The sequence below is a fragment of the Lissotriton vulgaris genome, chromosome 2_2 (assembly GCF_964263255.1).
Source record: "Lissotriton vulgaris chromosome 2_2, aLisVul1.2, whole genome shotgun sequence".
Taxonomy (NCBI): Eukaryota; Metazoa; Chordata; class Amphibia; order Caudata; family Salamandridae; genus Lissotriton; species Lissotriton vulgaris.
In genome coordinates this window covers 37,876,703-37,895,819 of record NC_141688.1, presented here as the reverse complement: position 1 = coordinate 37,895,819, position 19,117 = coordinate 37,876,703, and the positions used below count along the sequence as shown (strand labels likewise).

Sequence of the window (19,117 nt, the reverse complement as noted above, 5' to 3'; positions counted from 1 at the left end):
GCAAGAAAGAAGGACGGGTACTCAGAACCACCTTGTCTGGATGGACAGAAAGGAAAGGAGGTTCAGAAGAAAGAGCCTGGAGCTCACTCACTCTTCTGGTAGAGGTGATAGCTATCAGGAAAGCCATCTTGAAAGTAAGAAGACGTAAGAGACAGTTATGAAGGGGCTCAAAGGGAGCGCACATCAGAAAAGTTTAGACCAGATTCAAATCCCACTGAAGCATTATGAAGGGAACCGGTGGAAACGTATGCGTAATGCCTTTAACACCTTGGCTGCTATGGCTTTTCCCCTCCTGTGCTGGGAGGCTTTGAATACTATTGTTTCATGACGAGCTCAACTCGTCATAAGCACAGCTCCACTGTCATGAGCAGCGAAGGGGTTAAGGAAACGGTTAACAACCGGGGACTTAAAAAGAAGGCTGATCTGGAAACCGTAGAAAGGCAGAGATGGCCGAAAGATAACCTTTGATAGTGCCCAGAGCAGAGCCCTGCTGGGCCAAGGAGAAAAGGAACAGAAGAACCGCAGAAAGAGGGGCAGAAAGGGCATCCACAGCCTTTCCTGCACACCATGCCACAAATTTGTTCCACCTGCAGGCGTACACCGTCTTAGTGGAGGGACACCTGGCTGCCAAAATGACATCACAGACTTCGGGCGGAAGATCGAAAGGTGTCAACTGTACCCGCTCAATCTCCAAGCATGGAGGTGGAGGCTGGACAGGTTTGGGTGGAGGACCGTTCCCTGCTGTTGCGACAGAAGAGGAACCCAAAGAGGCAGACGGATTGGGGGATCGACGCTTATAATGAGTAGCTAGGGGTATCAAACTGTTCGAGCCCAGTCCGGTGCCACAAAAATCACTTGGGTACGGTCGCACCTGATCTTCTGCAGCACTATGGGCAGAAATGGTATAGCCAGAAAGGAGTACAACAGACCGCAGTTCCATTCGGACGAAAATCGTTTGAGCGAATGCCGTCTTGGAAATTCCATCGCGCAGAACTGATTACATTGCTCGTTCTCTTCGGTGGCAAATAGATCTAAGCAAGGGTTCTCCCCACTGCAGAAAGAGACCTTGCGCCATGTTGAGTTCAGGTGCCATTCGTGATCCATCAAGCACCGGTGGCTGAGTTTGTCCCCTCTGGTGTTCAGAGAACCTGCCAGGTGTTGAACCACCAAGGTAATGCCTTGACGTTCCAGCCATGTCCAGAGCCTCCTGACAAAGAGTCTAGGACCCCACCCCGCCCTGCTTGATGCAATACCACATGGCGGTGGTGTTGTCCGTTAACACCTGCACTACACTTCCCTGGATAGAGGGAAGGAATGCCTTCAGTGCAAGTTGGATCGCCCGCAGCTCTAGATGGTTGATATCGAGTCGGGATTCCGCCGGAGACCAGAGGCCTCTGATCTCCGCCTCTCCCATGTGGCCTTCCCATCCCAGGAGGGACACATCCGTCACCAATGGGTGCTCCGGTTTGGGAAGGGAGAGGGATCGACCACTGACCCAATCGCGATTCGTGAGCCACCACTGCAACACTCGTGCAGCGCCTTCCGAGACATGGAAGTGATCGGACAGGTTGCCCTGATGCTGTGCCCACTGGAACTTCAGGTCCCACTGCAGAGCCTGCATATCCGACCTTGCATGTGTCAGCAGCAGGATGCAGGAGGCCATCAGGCCAAGAAGCCGGAGGGTCATCCTGAAGGAAACCCGGGATAGAGGCTGAAAGAGCAGAATCATAGCCTGAATATCCCAGACTCGCTGCTCAGGAGGATAACCCTGAAACAGTATCGAATCCAGAACTGCTCCGATGAAAGGGAGCTTCTGAGGGGGACTCAGGTGCGACTTTGACACGTTGATGGAGAACCCCAGCAAGTGCAGGAGGTCGGCCGTAGCCTGGAGGTGGGTGACGACTGCCTGGGGCAAGCCCGCCTTCAACAGCCAGTCATCGACACCCCTGACCTGCACAGATGAGCACCGCCATCACCTTCGTGAACACCCGAGGGGCACTGGTAAGGCTGAAGGGGAGCACGGCAAACTGAAAATGCTCCTGGCCAACCGTGAATCGCAGGTAGCGCCGTTAGGCCGGAAGGACGGGGATGTGAAAATAGATGTCCTGCAAGTCCAACGCCACCATCCAGTCTCCAGGGCAGCCAGGACCTGAGCATGAACCAGCATCTTGAACTTCTCTGGAGGAAGCGATTCACGCCCCAGAGGTCCAAGATGGGGCGCTGGTCCTCTTGTCCTTCTTGGGGACCAAGAAGTAGTGGGAACCACTTCCTACTTCCTGACCGGGAACCCACTCTATGGCCCCCTTGGCCAGGAGGGCCGTGACTTCCTGATGGAGAAGAGCCAAATGGTCCCCCGACATGCCGTGGTACAGAGGTGGCATGGCTGGAGGGGAGGACAGAAAGGGGAGCGAGTAACCGTGGCAGATTATCTGCAGCACCCACCAGTAATTTTGCGCCAGTGGTGGAGGTGGTGTCGTACCCAGCCACCCACCTGCCTGGGGTGCTCCCTGAAGCTCAGATCAGGAAGGCTTAGAGGCAGAAGCAGCGGGGGTGGAGGTGGACTGACCCGCTCACTGGTTACCAGACCCGCACCGGCGGAAGCCACGTCCGCAGCCACGCTGGGGCTGGGTCTGCACAGGTTTATCTGAGGAGCCTGCTTGGGTGCTCTTACCCTGGCCACTAAAGGAACAAAACCCAGACGTGGCAGGGGGTTTCGTAGAAAGACCCAAAGACTTGGCAGTGGCACAAGAGTCTTTAATTTCAAATTTGTTTTATTGGTTTCATAAGCAACAGTAGACAATACATTGCAAGGGAGGCATATTAGGCATAAGAGGCAATCAAGACAGAGAAATATACAGCGTCCAATAGGCGCATGAATAATCAGTCACAAATGGTATGACCATGGTTTAGTGCCAGGATTGCAGATGTCCCCTGTAATGAAGCAATGAAGTCGTAGAAAGAAAAGCCCAAACCAAACCCCCCCCCCCCCCCCTGCTCCTCCCATCACCCTCCCAGTACCCACCCCACTCAGTGTGCCGAACCTGTGGAGCAAACATAGCCATAGTCGTATAGTAGATGATACAATCACGCAGATGGTCACAAGGAGTCATGTGTATTCGCAGTGAGTCGTAGAATGTGCAGGTACTTAGGGCACGTGATTTCATTAAATTCTTTGGACAAGAGGGAAAGCAGTGGAAGCCAGACCTTTTGATAAGCAGCTGTTGAGTGCGTGGCATGCACAAGAGTCTTTAAAGCGCTCCAGGGCATTGTCCGCCTTGTCGCCAAAGAGACTGGAGCCATCAAAGGGCATGTCCATGAGCGGGCTCTGGACATCATGTGAAGACCCAGTGGAATGCAACCGGGCGTGGCACCGCAAGGCCACCGTCGTGGAAATCGCCCTGCTCAACAAATCAGCGGTGTCCAAACCACACCTGATGGCAAACTTCGCTGCATCCTTGCCCTCCGCAATCGCTTGGGAAAGGATAGCCTGGACCTTCTCAGAGCACTGAGGCAGAACCTCTGCCACCGATCCCACACTGCGTGGGAGTAACGGCCCAATAAGCAGGCGGTATTAACCGACCTCAACCCCAAACTGGCTGAGGAGAACAACCTCTTGCCATATTGGTCCAGCCTCTTAGAGTCCTTATCTGGTGAAGCCGAGGGAAAGGCACTCTGCTAAGTCGAGGCCTGAATGACCAGGCTCGCAGGAGTGGGGTGAGTGGTCAAAGAGGCAGGATCACCAGGCGCCTGGCGATGACGCCTAGCGACGTTCTTATCCACCGGTGCCCCCGAAGGCGGCCGCAACCAAGTGCCCAAGAGGACTTCGGTAAGGGCCTCATTCAAACGGAGCAGCGGCTCAAACGACGTAGACGCAATCTGGAGCACCTCCGTAAGGAGGCTGGTCTTAAGGGCCACCGTAGGGAGGTCAAGATGGAGAGCCTCCGCGGTTCGACGCAGCACCATAGTATAGTAAGCGCCTTCCTCCATAGTAGACGGAGGTGAGGCAAACCCCGGGTCAGAAGACACATCAAGTTCACCCGCATTTTGAAGGTCATCTATCCAATCCTGCTCAGAGTCACACTGCCATGCAAAGGGATCCTCTGAGTCATCCCAGTCCTTGTCTGGCTCGGGGTAGAAGAAGCCGGCTGCAGTGGCGGTGCCGGAGCCGGAGCCGGAGAGGGGGTCAGCGGCGCCAGTAGTGGCGCCAGCCGAGGCCTCGCTGGAGCCGCATCCCAACATGAATCCCAGACCGGAACAAAATGGTCTGGGAACTGGGGCAGGGGCGGGATAAACGGCACCCAGTGCGGCGCCTGTGGCGGCGCTGTGGCCGGAGTCCAGGGCGGTGCCGGTGCCAGAGCCAGTTGTGCTGCACCTTGTGGCGCCTTTGCCGGAGCCGAGGGCGCTGGACCCAGTGGCTCCGGGGCTGGTTCCAGAGCCGGCGACGCCGGGCCATCAGGATCTGGACACGGGACCGCGGGGCCCGCAGGCGCAAGCCCGAGGCCTCAACAGACGGTCCATGGCAGCAAGAAACTCTTGCATTCGTTCGGAAGTCGCCGACAGACCTGGGTACAGCTGGTAGGCCACGGGACTCCCAGGCTCCAGAGGAGCCGCAGGGGCCCCACGTCCGCCTCTGGGGAGCGACGGGGGGAAGTTGGAGAGCGAACCCGCTTCTTCAGCTTCTTTTTATGGTGTCGCTTACCGGAATCTGAAGGTGAAGACTTAGAGTCCGAGAAGCGACAGCCCGGTCCCGCGAGCAGCCCGCGAACGGCCCCTAGACCCGGAGTGACGGTGAGAGGAGTGCTGGACCTCCAGCAACTTCCGGCACCGCTCCCGTAATGCCTTCGGGCCATGGCACTGCAGTCCCGACAGCCCCGGGAGTCATGGTCGGTCTCCAGGCAGTAGAGGCAGACATCATAGGGGTCCGCCACCGCCACATATTACGGTGGCACGACCCACAAGACTTAAAGCAGGGCATTCCTACGTGCACCAGGAGACAAGAAAGGGAGACAAAAAGTCTCAAAAAAGTGGTGAAAAATGACCGATCTGCGTGCTTAATCCAGATCTGCGCTTTAGGTGCGGAAAAAGAAAGAACTGACGTCATCGCGCATGGGCGGCGCCTAAGTACTCTCCGTGATGTCAGTGAACGATGCAAGACACCACCTACTGGCGCGCAGAGGTACTGCTAAGCAGAAAAACTTTCCAGATCCAGCCTGACGCCTGGGGATATTCTAAGGTAAGGAACCTATCACTAATGTGTCTTTTTCAGATAGGAAGGGCGTGGACTCAGGGGTGAAAGTCTGCACTGGTGCCAGAACGGGTATACACATAGGTTTACCCCGGGTCATCTGGCACCAAAGGAAGTGCAACTGGAGTCACTGAAGGCTTTGTGAGGCCAGAAATCATGCCAGCGGGAAACAGAAGTGTTTGTATGAGCTGCTGCAAGGCCACTATTTGCTGCTATTGGTCGACGCTCAGGGAATCCTGGACGTCCCAGGACCTGTTGCAAGACCGAATCTGAATCAGAAGATGCTTGTGAGCTATGATCTTTCGATTGACACCCTTGCGATTTCTCAAATGATTTTGGGGGGTGGGACTGTGTTAAATCATACTTCGCTTTCTTGTGAGACTTCTAATTACCAGACTTGCAGCGGGAATGGGACCGTCTTCTTGACTAGGATTGCACACAGCTCAGTAATTTGGAAAGACCTGTTTAGTTTGTTTGCCAATGTAGAGTTCCATCTACCGGATAACCTCTGGGTGCCTGATGGCCCATTTATCGCACAATTTTCAATTGTCACCAAAGGTCAAGAACCAAAGACGCACACTATGCTGGTCTGTAACTGGCATCTGCTTCTTGAAGTCACAGCACAGCTTGAATCCTGATGATTTTGAAGGAGACTTCATCGCAGGCACTCTGTCTGATGTAGTCTGAAGACAAAGTTGGGAGGGGAGATTATGATATGCACTGAAAGGCTTGGAAAGAAAGGAATAGAGATCAGCGCCCATTGGTGGTACCTATTCTCTTGCTCTGCCACTTCCAGGGTTGTACAGAGTCACAGAGAAGCCACATTGCACCACCTTCTGGCGAGCAGCAGCATTGCTATAAGTTCTCTGGAATCAGTCTGGAACCGAGAATATTAGAAAAGGTAAGGAATCTGCAGACAGAAATATCAATGAGAAAATGCCATTCTAAAATCAGGCACAAGGGGATGAGCGAAGGAAGCAGCTAGATTCTTGTAGAAAAGGGAGATCACCCTCCTACAAGCCATCAGGTTACCATTTTCCATCTCTGGAGATAAAAACTAGGAGAGTGGGTGGGTGAAAGAATAGCTATTTAAGCCCACATTTGTTTGATAGCAGGGTCATTCAAATGAAATTACTAAGAAGCACATCTCCCGATCAGGACTCAAATTATTCAGCACATTCAGGGCTAGCAGAGTTCCTACTGGCACTGGTCATCAGCATTCCAGATTAAACATGAATAACTCTGTTTTTTAGTATGGCTCTCCGAGATTCATTCTGTACAAATCTCCTTCCGGGAAAGGATTGGGCCAGATGGAGGGGGGAAAAAGTATGCGCCTCTTTCCAGACTTTCCAGCAAGCAAACACTGCTGTGGACATTAAGGCAGAAGGTCTCGGACTCCGCAATACTGAGTTTAGCACAATAATACAACATACTTTTCAAGAATGTGGAAGCAACGCATCTCTTTTTAAGTGGACTTATGTTGGGTACTTGACTGTGCAGGCTTCAACTGCATGCCATAACCGACAGTTTACACCACTTCTTGCAGTGGTTTCTTTCATGCGACAAGGTGGTTAGTCTTGTGCCCAACCCTCGACCTAGAGGACCAATGGATCTCCTTCTATCTGGTCTCTAACCTTTGACCTGTTCGGATTGGGACACCCTGCGCAGAGACTAAGCACCGCCCAGCATAGCTCTCCGGGTCACAGACATTGATACCCCTCGACCACTTCAAAGTGGTGATCCTAGGAGGAGCCACTTCGTCCACCTTATTTTCACATCAAAGTGTGACAGGCTTGGGGAAAGGATATTTAAATACATATTTTTTCTTTGCACCGTTTGAAATGTGGTAGATAACTTCTCTTTTTTCCCTGAAATGTGGTAGATAACGTCTCTTTTTCCCTTCTCTTTTTCCCTGTTCTTGTGTTCCACCTTCTACATACCCTTTGGTCTTTCCTGGTTCCTTCACTCCTTTTCCTGTTTAATCTGTTTAACTTTATATGGTGATTCGATGTTTACTAAATATTTAGAAGTGTTCTTGCTAGAGTAAAATGTCTACTGATCGTGCGAATAACTTTGGGTCAAATTACTGATCGGCAACTCTTGGTGGAATACAGTGGATTCGTACTGGTTTGAGGTGTACTTACCAATATAAAGGATTCAAACCGAAAATCTAAATCTGTGTTTTATTTTTTTAAAACATTCAAATCCAACAATCAATATTTAGCTAACACCACAGAGGCTTGGGATGGCCTGATACATTTCAAGCTCCTCACTTTTTCAAAGAGTGAAGCTTTCATTTATTCAAAAAGAGACACAGATGAACAGCATAGTGTTCCACTGGTAATCAATACAGGGGAGGTTAATGCATCCCTGCATGTACCTGGGTGGCTGGAGTGTAGTTCGTATTTGCCACTGTTTTTCCTCAGCGTTTCTGCTGCCTTACGACTCTTACAATTGGAAGCAACCTATTCATGAAGTTGTGCCAGTCCTGCCTATCTCTACTAGTATCCCTGCTACATGAGCTTACTGGCCGACTGGTATACTATAACCAATAATCAGCAGCCACAAGAACCCTCACATTACCAGAGAAGCTCCTACAGGGACTCTCGACAACCCGCCACTTGATATCCCAAATCTACAAGACCCTGCAGACCAACATTCTTAAACCCCGCTCTCCATGCAAGAGGCTTTGGAAAGAGGACATGGGCGTGGTGTTAGATGAACAATGGGAGACCATCCACACCTGCACAACCAATTACGGAAAGCATGCACAAGGCAGGGAAATACTATTATTTAAAGATGGCACTACACTCCAGCACAACTTCACATAATGAATTATTGCAGACCCAGGGATCGCTGAAGAGGATGAGGACCATTTATCATTTCCTGTGGCCTTGCCCACGTTTAGACCAGTTCTGGAAGGATGTCCCGACAGCCATAGCCTCTATGAAAGCGAAACCCATTTTTAGTGACCCTGCATCAATCCTACATGGGCACCCTCAAAAGAAAGAGAATCTACCACCTATTCCTAGCAGCTAAACAGACCATACTGAGCCTCTGGGGTAAAGGGCTCATCACTAACACCTCCCTGTGGTTACACAGGATATGGCAATCAGTAGCTTACAGAAAGATAGCATATGAACTACTAGACACATCGGATACGTTTCAAGTATTGAACTTTAAAAAACAATCTGGATTATGTGGTTACAACATTGAATTGTTGTTTTCATTGAATGCAGTTAGTACAAATAACGTATTCAAAGCTTCAAACATTGCTGCAACATCATGCAGCTAAAAAACGAATAGTTTCTTACCTGTTGGTGTAGTTTTGCAGCTTGAAGATCTTTCTGGATTCACTATGCTGTGCATATTCCGCGGTCTTGTGGTTGGGTCTGGATTCGTAGTCTTTTCTTTTGTTTTTTTTTGTAGCCCTTGTGGGTGTCGGCGTCACACCTCCTCGGGTGCATTTCCGGTGACGTCGGCATGCTTCCTGCGGAAGCTCCCACTCTTGGGCGCCATCTTCGGATTCTTTTTTCCGTGTTTCTTTCTTTTCCGAAGTAATGGCAATGTTCTATTCAGGTGATAATTTCTTTACCACTTGTTCTTATATTTTCTTACTTCTTCTCCTCCTCTTTTTATCTTTTTTTTTTTTTTTGACCCCCTCCTCTCTCCAGCCTCATCTTTCTGGCGGAGGTGGGTGGGTTCGCTGGTGAATCCAGAAAGATCTTCAAGCTGCAAAACTACACCGACAGGTAAGAAACTATTTGTTTTGCAGCGTGAATCTTTCTGGATTCACTATGCTGTGCATCGATTTCGTAGCGGTGTCTCATTTCCGTGGCGGCTGGGTGGAAGATGAGCTCTGGTTTCTGAATATATGCTGGAGCACCCTTGTCCGACTTGTGCTTCCTTGTTCATCTTCACATCCACGCAATAGTGTTTCGTGAATGTGTGCACCGAAGCCCATGTTGCCGCCAGGCATATGTCTTGTATGGGTGTATTGGCCAGGAAGGCTATTGTAGCCCCCTTTTTTCTAGTGGAGTGGGCGCGTGCCCCCTCTGCCAGTTCTTCCCCTGCCCTTTTGTGGCAGAGTTGGATTGTTTGCGCGATCCATCGTGCAATAGTGGTCTTAGTCACTGCCTTGCCCATGTAACTGTTGGCGAACGACACAAAGAACTGTTTTGTTTTCCTGTGCCCTTTTGTCCTTTCAATGTAATGCATGACCGCCCTTCTGGCGTCCAGGGTGTGCAGAGCCCGCTCTGCGTTAGTTGTTGGTTTTTGGAAAAAACTTGGTATCTGTATGGACTGGTTCATGTGGAACTTGCACACCACCTTCGGCATGAAGTGTGGGTCGGTCCTCATCACCACCCTGTCATTGTGTATTTGTAAGTAGGGCTCCTGTAGCGTTAGCGCTTGCAGCTCGCTCACTCTCCGTAAGGACGTTATTGCAACCAGGAAAGCAGTTTTCATAGTTAGCATCTTCAAGGAGGCCTTGTGAAGTGGCTCGAAGGGCTCCTTCATGAGTTCCGTCAAGACCACGTTTAAGTTCCATGCCGGTGGTGGTACCCGCTTGGGTGGTGCAATCCTTTTTGCTCCTTCCAGGAACCTCTTTACAACTTGTGATGTGAAGAAGCTTCTGCCCATCTCACCCCTTGTGTATGCCACTATAGCCGCCAGGTGAACTCTCAAGGAGGACGAGCTGAGGTTTTTCTCCAGTAGGTGTGTCAGGTACTTCAGTACTGTGGAGTCCTTTTTCAATTTGTTCTGGAGTCTTTCCCTTCTGCACCATATCGTGAATCTTTTCCACTTTGCGACATAGCACTTCCGTGTGCTGGGCCTTCGTGCCACCCGAAGGACCCTGAGGGTGCTCTCGGGCAGTCTCAAATGTGCGAACTCTACGTCCTCAGGAGCAATGCTACTAGGCTCATGCTCTCTGGTTCTGGGTGCAGCACCTCTCCGTTCTGCATGGAGAGCAGGTCTTTTCTTCTGGCGAATCTGTGAGGTGCACACTGCGCCATCTCCATGATTTGCGAGTACTATGTCTGCCTCGCCCACTGTGGCGCGACCAGTATCAGGGTCATGGTGCTCGCTCTGCACTTGCTCAGTACTCTGTGTATCAGTGGTATCGGGGGAAAAGCGTACACAAATTTCCCAGACCAGTCTATCCATAGGGCATTCCCAAGGGACCCTTCTTTGTGTTGTCTGGATGCAAAGTTTCGGCATTTCGCATTCTGGCGTGTTGCAAACAGGTCCACTGATGGCGTTCCCCACCTGTTGAACAGCCTCCTCGTCTCCTGAGCATTGAGCTCCCATTCGTGGGATGCCGAGGTCTGTCTGCTCAGCCAGTCTGCCTGAATGTTCTCCTTCCCTGGCAGGTGTATGGCTAGCAGGTCTATCTGGAGAGGGATGGCCCACCTCCATATCTCCTGCGCCAGCGTCGAAAGCGTTGATGACTGTGTTCCACCCTGTTTGTTGATGTAGAACATCGCCGTGGTGTTGTCTGTCTGTAGCAACATCCTCTGCCTGTACAGTCTTGTCTGGAAGGCTTTCAGTGCAAGGAAGATCGTCTTCAATTCGAGGTAATTGATGTGCTTCGTCGCATCTGCTGGCGTCCAAAGACCCCTCACTTTGAGCTCCTCCATGTGAGCGCCCCATCCCTTCAGGGATGCGTCTGTGGTGATGGTCACTGTCGGAGTTGGGAGTGTTAGAGGTTGTCCCCTTGTTAAGTTCTCCAAGGTCCACCATGCCATCTCCTTCTGCACTGCGTGCGTCACCACCACAAGATCCTCCCAACTGCCCGAAGCCTGTGACCATTGTTCCTGGAGCCATTCTTGCATGGGTCTCATGTGGAGCCGCACATTTGGCACTAGGTGGATGCACGATGCCATCATCCCCATGATCTTGCTCGCAGTCCTCACTGTCCGAGCTTGTCCCTTCCGGTAGAGGCGAGTTTCCTTGACCAGCGCCCTCGCTCTCTTCTCGCTGGGAAACACTTTGCCCTGTAAGGTGTTGATCTCTGCCCCCAGGAAGATCTTCACTTGCTCCGGCTCCATTGATGATTTCTTCCAATGGACGGAGAACCCCAGGTTTATGAGCGTGCTCGTCACTGTATGTGCATGCTGCTTGCACTTCTGGTACGAGTTTGCTTTCACCAGCCAGTCGTCCAGGTAAGGGTATACGTGTATCCCCTGCCTTCGTAGGTGCGCTGCGACTGCCGCGAGGCACTTCGTGAATACCCTTGGTGCTGATTTCAGTCCGAAGGCCAGCGTTGTGAACTGGTAGTGGCCTCCTCCGATTGCGAACCTGAGCATATGCTTGTGCTTCTCGTTCATCGGTATGTGCAGGTAGGCGTCCTTGAGGTCTATCGTGACCATGAAGTCTCCGACCTGCAATTGTGGCAGCACCTCCTGTAGGGAGGTCATTTTGAACTTTTGTGTCCTTATGAATTTGTTGAGGAACCTTAGGTCTAGGATGGGTCTCATTTTGTCGTCGACCTTTGGTACTAGGAAGTACGTTGAGTATATTCCCTTGTTCCTTTCCCTGAAGGGGACTCTATGGCCCGTTTTTGTAGAAGTTCTTCCTGAAGCCTCGCCAGCTGTTCTCTTGCTGGTGGCTTCCCCCTTGGCTTTCTGTTTGTTGGCTTTCTTTCCAACTCCAAGCAGTATCCGAATTGGATGATGTTTAGGATCCATTTGTCTGATGTTATTTCTCTCCATTCTTGGAGATAGAACTTTAATCTTCCTCCCACTGGTGTCATGTGGTCGTAGGTCTCTAGACTGTCCTGACCCCTTCGTACGTGGTGCCCCCTGGGATCTTTCCTGTGGTCGGGCACCCGTAGGTGTCTGAAGTAACTTTGAGGTGGGCTGCTGGCCCCCTCTTCTATTCTGCCACGGTCATTTCTCCCTCGAAAGGACTGACCTCTTGGCTGGTATTGCCAGGACTGCTTCTGGTGACCTTGCTGAGCCTGCGGGTCTGCCTGGTGCGTCTGCTGGAAGGCCTGGTGCGATGTACCTGGCTGGTTTCCACCTCTCCCGCCGGGCCTCCGTGCCGGGGTGCCTCTTCTGTTGCCTCTGAACTGCAATGCCCCCATGGATCTTGCCGTCTCGCTATCTTTTTTGAGTTGGCATAGTTTGTCGTCCACCGTTGCTCCGAAAAGTGTTTCGCCGTCGAACGGTGTGTTCAGGATACTGTGTTGCACCTCGGGTTTGAACCCCGAGATCCTGAGCCAGGCGTGTCTCCTTTCCGTGACACCCATCATCATGAGCCTGCTGGCGATGTCTGCTCCGTCCAGGGCCGTCTTAAGGCAAGAATTTGCTGCGTTTTTCCCTTCTTCGACCAATTTTTCGGCCTTCTGCCTGGCATCCTGGGGTAGGTCCTTCACCAACTGCCCCAGCCCCTCCATGATCTGGTACATGTCCCTGTTTAACAGGGCGTTGGAATTAGCCATGCGCCAGTGGGTCGCGGCATTTCGCTCGATCCTTCTCCCCACCAGATCCATCCTCTTGCTCTCCTTATCCGGTGGTGGGCCCGAGGTAGTGGGTACGCTCGCCCTCTTCCTAGCTGTGGCCGTGATAATGGAGTCAGCGGAGACCTCGCCTCGAATGTAGGCCGGGTCCTTCGAGGAGTGCTTGTATTTCTTCTCTGTTCTGGGAGTTACCGCCTTGCATGTTGCGGGCTCTTTGAACGCTTCCTTTCCCTGAGCCAAGACGCTCTCGAGCATTGGGAGGAACTGGCTTCTTGTTTGTGTTGGGAGCAATGTCTCTAGCAGGAAGTCTGCTTTCTGCTTTTCTTCGTCGAGCTTTAACTTGAATGCAGTTGCAGCTGATTGTATCGCCGAGTTGTATGCCCCGATGTCGTCCGGCGGCGAGGGTCTCGAGGGGTATGAGTCGACCGCCTCTTCCGGGCTCTCGGTGTCGACGTCTAGGTAATCCTCCTCGCGTGGGTCAGAGGTGACCGACTCGGCGTCCACCCTACTGCCCTCTTCGTCCTCATAGCTGTAATCCTCGTAGGGATTCTCTTCAGCTTCCCGGTCGTCGACCATCTCGTCGCTAGGCACATGGTCGTCGACCCGTTCCTCTTCCTCCTCGACCAGATCTAGCACGGCGTGCCTGGTCTTGTGTGGAATCGTGAAGGCACTCATCTCGGCGGCGACTTCCTTTCTCCGCTGCAAGAGACTTGCCATCTCGGCTTCTAGCCGACGTCTTTTCCTTTCCACTTCGGCCGCGTGTTCGGCTTCGGAACGTTCGGCCCCTCTCTTCGTCGCCTGGTTCGGCGGCGAGATTTTCGGGTCCTTGGACGGTGCCGAGGCCTTAGGGTCTTTCTCCCTCGACGTCGATCGGTCCCTTTCGGCGACGATCTTCGACGCTTTCTGCTGGTCAACAGCTTTCGGCGCCAGGGACTCCTTCTCCGAGGATCCGCTGGGCCTGCTTGTGGTCGCGGACGGCAGATGTCGCTGCGTCGGCGCCTTAGGGCTCTTGGCCTCGTACTTTCGAGACTCAGAGTCTCCCGTGTTCTTGTGGGACGTCGAGTCTCCTACCTTATCAGGTGTCTTCTTGTAATCGATCTCTACGACCGTGTAGCTGTCGTCTTCGGCGGCAGCGTTGTCCTCCTCTGAGGAAATCCCCAGCTCGTACAGCGATGGCGTCGGGGATTTTCCGTCGAGAGCGGCGTGTGCTACCCTCTGTCTCTTCCTCACACGAAGGGTCTTCTGGGCGAAGATGGCGCAGGCGTTGCAGTCCTCGCTTCTGTGTTCTACCGGTAGGCAAAGGTTGCAAACCGGGTGCTGGTCTTTCTGCGCGTACTTGTGTCTGCAGTTCGGGCAGAACTTGAACGGCGTGTTGTCCATCCTCGTGCGTTCAGGCCTCCCTGACCGCGTGGACGTCGACGATCGTCGAAGTTCTCGAGGTATTCACCTTCTTTCCTCTTCGTCAATGTTCTGTGAAGTCTTCTTTAGTCTTCTTCTTCCAATATCTCCTCCAACTTCCACTCTTTTCAGTACTTTCTCCAAAAATGTCTGGAGCCCAACGGGAACGATCCAGACCCGACCGCGGAAAAAAGAATCTGAAGATGGCGCCCAAGAGTGGGAGCTTCCGCAGGAAGCATGCCGACGTCACCGGAAATGCACCCGAGGAGGTGTGACGCCGACGCCCACAAGGGCTACAAAAAAAAAAAAAAAAACCCAAAGAAAAGACTACGAATCCGGACCCAACCACAAGACCGCGGAATATGCACAGCATAGTGAATCCATAAAGATTCACGCTGCAAAACTACTTCTTACATCTTCCCCAAGGCATTCAGAAATAAAAAGCCACCCATCTATAATTCGATTTTAAAGTTACTCCTTAGGCCATCCTGAACTCTTGTTCCTTCTTCATGTGACCATTATTTTGAGGCGTGCCCTTTTGAAGAATGTAAGCATCTTGCACAAGAAAGGTATCGGTTTCAACATTTGAAAGCAGATCGTACCGTCCTTCTTCATGCCTCCAGCCCAGTGTGCACACACTCACATGCCTAAGCCTCATCTCAAAACTTTTGTTGTTTTCTACAAATCATTTACTAGCACTGCAGCCCATCTGTCTCTTTTCTACATATTCATCTCCTTGGAGGGCTGACCTCCATTTCATACAATAATTTAGATGTGCCCTCTTCATAGATGTGTACACCGATAGTGCAGTCTTCATTTCTATGCCCAGTTCCACCAGCTGTGCATCCCAGTGTTACTTTTAACCTCTCCAAGGCATCATAGGATAAACTAATTCAGCCTCCTGAGGTCACCGCATATGATAATTCCACAATCACTCTCTGGTTAGGTGACTTTTGAGTGCACATCCTTTTCCCAATGTCAAGTTAATGTTAACACCTCCAACCACTTCACAGATTTTCCATGGTGGCCATACTGACTGCCACAACTACCTACAGACACCATCATTGACACATTGACAAACCCAGAACATTGGTTACAGAGAAAGCACCACCCTTGGACTGGAACGCAGACTCGCATCGGTTTGATACATGTTGGTGTACTACAGACAAATTCAAACTATCATTGGCAGCCCAATTACTACATTCTAAAACGAAGCTGCCTTTTGTATCATCACAACTTCCAAATAAACCACAATCTACCGGTTTTTCCTGCCGGCGCACAACTACATCACTAATATTTTTTCAAAGAATGCATCAACAATTAACTCACCCAACACCAGGAATGTTCATTATCACCTAACTAACTGAACTACATTCTCAAATTTCCAACCACGTAGTCTCCCAGAATTCGACTATCCAACTGCCACAACAACCAGACTAAATCTCAAAACTGCAAGCATCTTTATGCCCCACCACTTCTCCAACCCCCATGATTGATCAGTTGAACTTTTACAGTCCCATTACAGTGCAATCATCTCAGTAACTGCCTAACATCCAAATTGATACCCCCATTGCAGCAACCTCAATCTTCAGCTGCGTCAACTATCATCTTAGCTACCACCAATAAAGCCCAAACCATTGTATGCGCATGGGCCAAAGTCATCCATTGACAATCAATACAGTTTCCCATCACCAATCCAAACTAACTTCCCCATCAACACCCCATGTCATCCTGCCATTGCATTGATTCCCTTAGCTAATCAACACTACCTCAAATCAACTTTCAAAGAAAAATAATATATTCAATGTACAAACCTGCAGTTCATATCCCAAAAAGTGACCACTGCCAACGAAATACTTAGCTCAACGAGCTCATGAAACTAAAAACTTGTGTTTGCATATTATACATTTTTTAAAATGTTGTACTACTTTAACTACCCCTCTGTATTTCCTGCTGTAATAGTTTCACAAAATCATTTTGTTCCCGTTACAGACGACCTCATCTTTTTCAGACCCTAATCAGTATCATACACTATTGTCATGTAATGTCTTCTGCTCATCAAGGTGCCAAACTCACGTTGTGGAGGTTGAGACTCAAATGGCATCATCATTTTGGGCCTCATGCCACGCCTTCCTGCCAGAGTAGACATGCTGTCTTCAGACTCGTGTCCTAAGGAGACAAAAAAAATCATCAGGTTACAACTCAGTGGTCACCTTACCAAACACAGACACCAAAGGACACTTTAGGATAATCATAGGAAGAAATAGTTGCACTGGTATTATGTAACAATAGATTGCCAAATTAATTTTTCATATTGAGTTGCTCTGCTAAACTTCTTTGCTGCTGTTGACTTTTCTCTTATTTACTCAAGTATGGCAACCATAACCAAATACCTATGGCACTGCCAAATCAGCAAACACATGACCGTGGAACCAACCCCTTAAAATGAAATCAAGACCTACTGCTGCAAGAAAGTTTCTCCATTCAATTCTTCGTATAGAGCGGACCGATTGAAATATCAAATAATGATATGAATGGATTGCCAGAGGTAAATTCAGTAGCTGAAGCAAATCTGCAGCACAGTTCTGGAAAACCTGTCAGTAATCCCAGTAATATAATGATATAGTTTATCAACATGACTGCGTAGTGTGCAAAAATACAAACAGCAGCCGAAAGTCACATTCATACACCTAATACCTAGCTAATACCATGGCAGAAGAAATTTGTATTAAACTGAATGGGACCGCAGGCTCCTGGGTATCCACCCACTTACAAGGTCAACAAGTAAAGACACACCCCACCATTAATTTGGACAGATTCCCAGCTCCCAATGAGAGAAACCTCAAACGACAAGGTAGCACTTGCAAATGTTTTTCCACATAAGGGAAAGGTGCTCGGCACTCCGAGAGCTGCTTTGATGGTAATAACTTTTCCTTATGAGAGTGGAAGATATATAGGAAAGATTTGGAGCAGGACTGAAGTATATTGGAAAGCTCAGTAGAAAAATGTGGGTTTATACACAGCACTACTTGGTACTGATAGACCTCTGTCAGGTCAAGAAAAAGAGAAAGCTTCCTTAAGTTTAATAATTGTAGGGCCTGATTAACAGTCAGGCTAAGATGTATAACCAGGAGAGATAGATTCTATGTGACCCTGACTGATCTGTTGGTTCTGGTAAGTAAACTACCAAGGTCCACAATAATTCTGGGTCCAGAAAACCTAGAGGCAAGGGCTGCAGGTACAGTTGTAGCTTGTCTAAACACCGGACCCCCAAAAGCTTCTTGGGGAGCCGACAACGTTTCAACCGACCATCTTCCAAGATTGGGTATTCCTCTCAGACATCCGACCCTTAATTCTGGCTCAGAGCAGGTGGCAAATTGGAGAAAAAAAAACAGATTTAGATCATAGTTGTAAAATATTCCGGCATGTTTACCGTGTGGTTTAACATGGCAGAGGAGTGGCAATAAATCCGGTCACCCTACACTGCTCAACTCTTAATCAAGACTTTAGTCTGATTAAGAATTTTTCAAATTGTTGGTAGTTTGCCACAAAGTGATGAGAATGGAAACTACATCTACGTCATTTTAAGAGTCTCCCATGCCAGTACCATATACATTGTAAGATGTATTCATGGTACACTCATTTCCCTGCTATAATGGGCACCTCAACTTTTCTATTGTTGAGGGATTGGCAAGAAGGTTTTATTCAGGTCTGGCACTTTTCCTTGCTCTACGTGCAGGGAGATTCCACAACAATTGAGAAGGGGAAAGGCAGAACTGGATAGCTTAAGTATTGCTAAACAGAGTGTGGTAATCTTTCGAGAAAAATCTTGATTTGCTTCTTAAAGAAGTCTCAAGAGCACAATTTGGCTGAATGCATGCAGAATACATCACAAAACTGTGCAACTAGTACATACTCGGAGAACGCCTTTGATGCTAGCTCGATCCTCCACTATAAATCATTTAAAAGAAAGCAAGGAGGGAAACCCTTCTCTAGGTTCAACTGTTCAATGAAGGAGAAACTCTAAGGAATCACCAGAACTTTTGAAAAGCGAATAACTTTGGTCACTACAGGCATTACAGAAATAAAGAGGAGATGTTTATATGATGGCCCGTAGAAGGATACATTCGCAAGGACCTAACAAAAATCACCCTGGTCACCAGCAATAATCCTCTATTACAACATAAAATTTGTAAAATTATACATACAGTAATATTCTAAAAACAAGTTGCAATATACCTGTTCCAAGGCTTTCCATTCACCTGACATCGATTGGTACATTATTGGCCAAAACAGGTTATTAAGCCAGAATCCACATCTTGACATTTACAATCAATGAGTACTACCTCATATATAGACATTGCTGTATGTGCACACAAACATTACCAAGCAGCCTTAACAATGTAGCTCCATCTTAACCAACTTGCACCAGGACAAATGCAGCATGCCAAACTCTGTGTTGATCAAGCAGGTCAAATGTTATAGGGGGTGGGAGTTACCAAAAAACGTTCTTCGGTCGCAAACTGGATTTTCCCACAGAAGATGTTCCTCTATATGTAATGTCAAAACTTATGTTAAAAACATTTATGGCGTTTTTCCCATCATTAGGAAAAATTTTATGATTTGGTGAAAATCTGCCCAGCCATTTGGGAGATAAATGTATCCGGTTTGTGCATCAAAGTCTGCTTATTTTTCAAACCGTTTACAAATTACTAGCAGTAAGTCGCAAGTACAAAGAATGCCATACTACACATCTGCAACACTTTGCTCATGAGCACTGAGCGGTCACAAAACCTACCTTCTCTATTGTTCATGAACATTAGGAAGAAAAACAAAAAAAACAAATAAATGAAGCAGCAACGCAGGAGAACCAAATATACATTATTCATTTGTTGTGCAGGTCTGGGAGACAGACATAATTAAAATTGCTCTCCCTGGCATCGCAGTCAGGCTGGGAGAGACCTACGGTAAAGGCCTTCAACCACTACCCTGTTTAGCCTGGCCAGGACAGA

The 19,117-nt window shown here is 49.4% G+C and overlaps 1 protein-coding gene across 9 annotated transcripts in view; it reads right to left on the bottom strand.

The window, feature by feature from the left end:
- Positions 1-19,117, bottom strand: part of NEO1 (neogenin 1) — a 540,003-nt gene that overhangs the window by 19,613 nt on the left and 501,273 nt on the right. For all 9 annotated transcript variants that reach the window (XM_086959257.1, XM_086959255.1, XM_086959251.1 and 6 more), the window contains one exon: positions 16,182-16,274. In XM_086959257.1, coding sequence (XP_086815383.1) covers positions 16,182-16,274 — 93 coding nt within the window. The remainder of the gene's footprint in view (positions 1-16,181; positions 16,275-19,117) is intronic.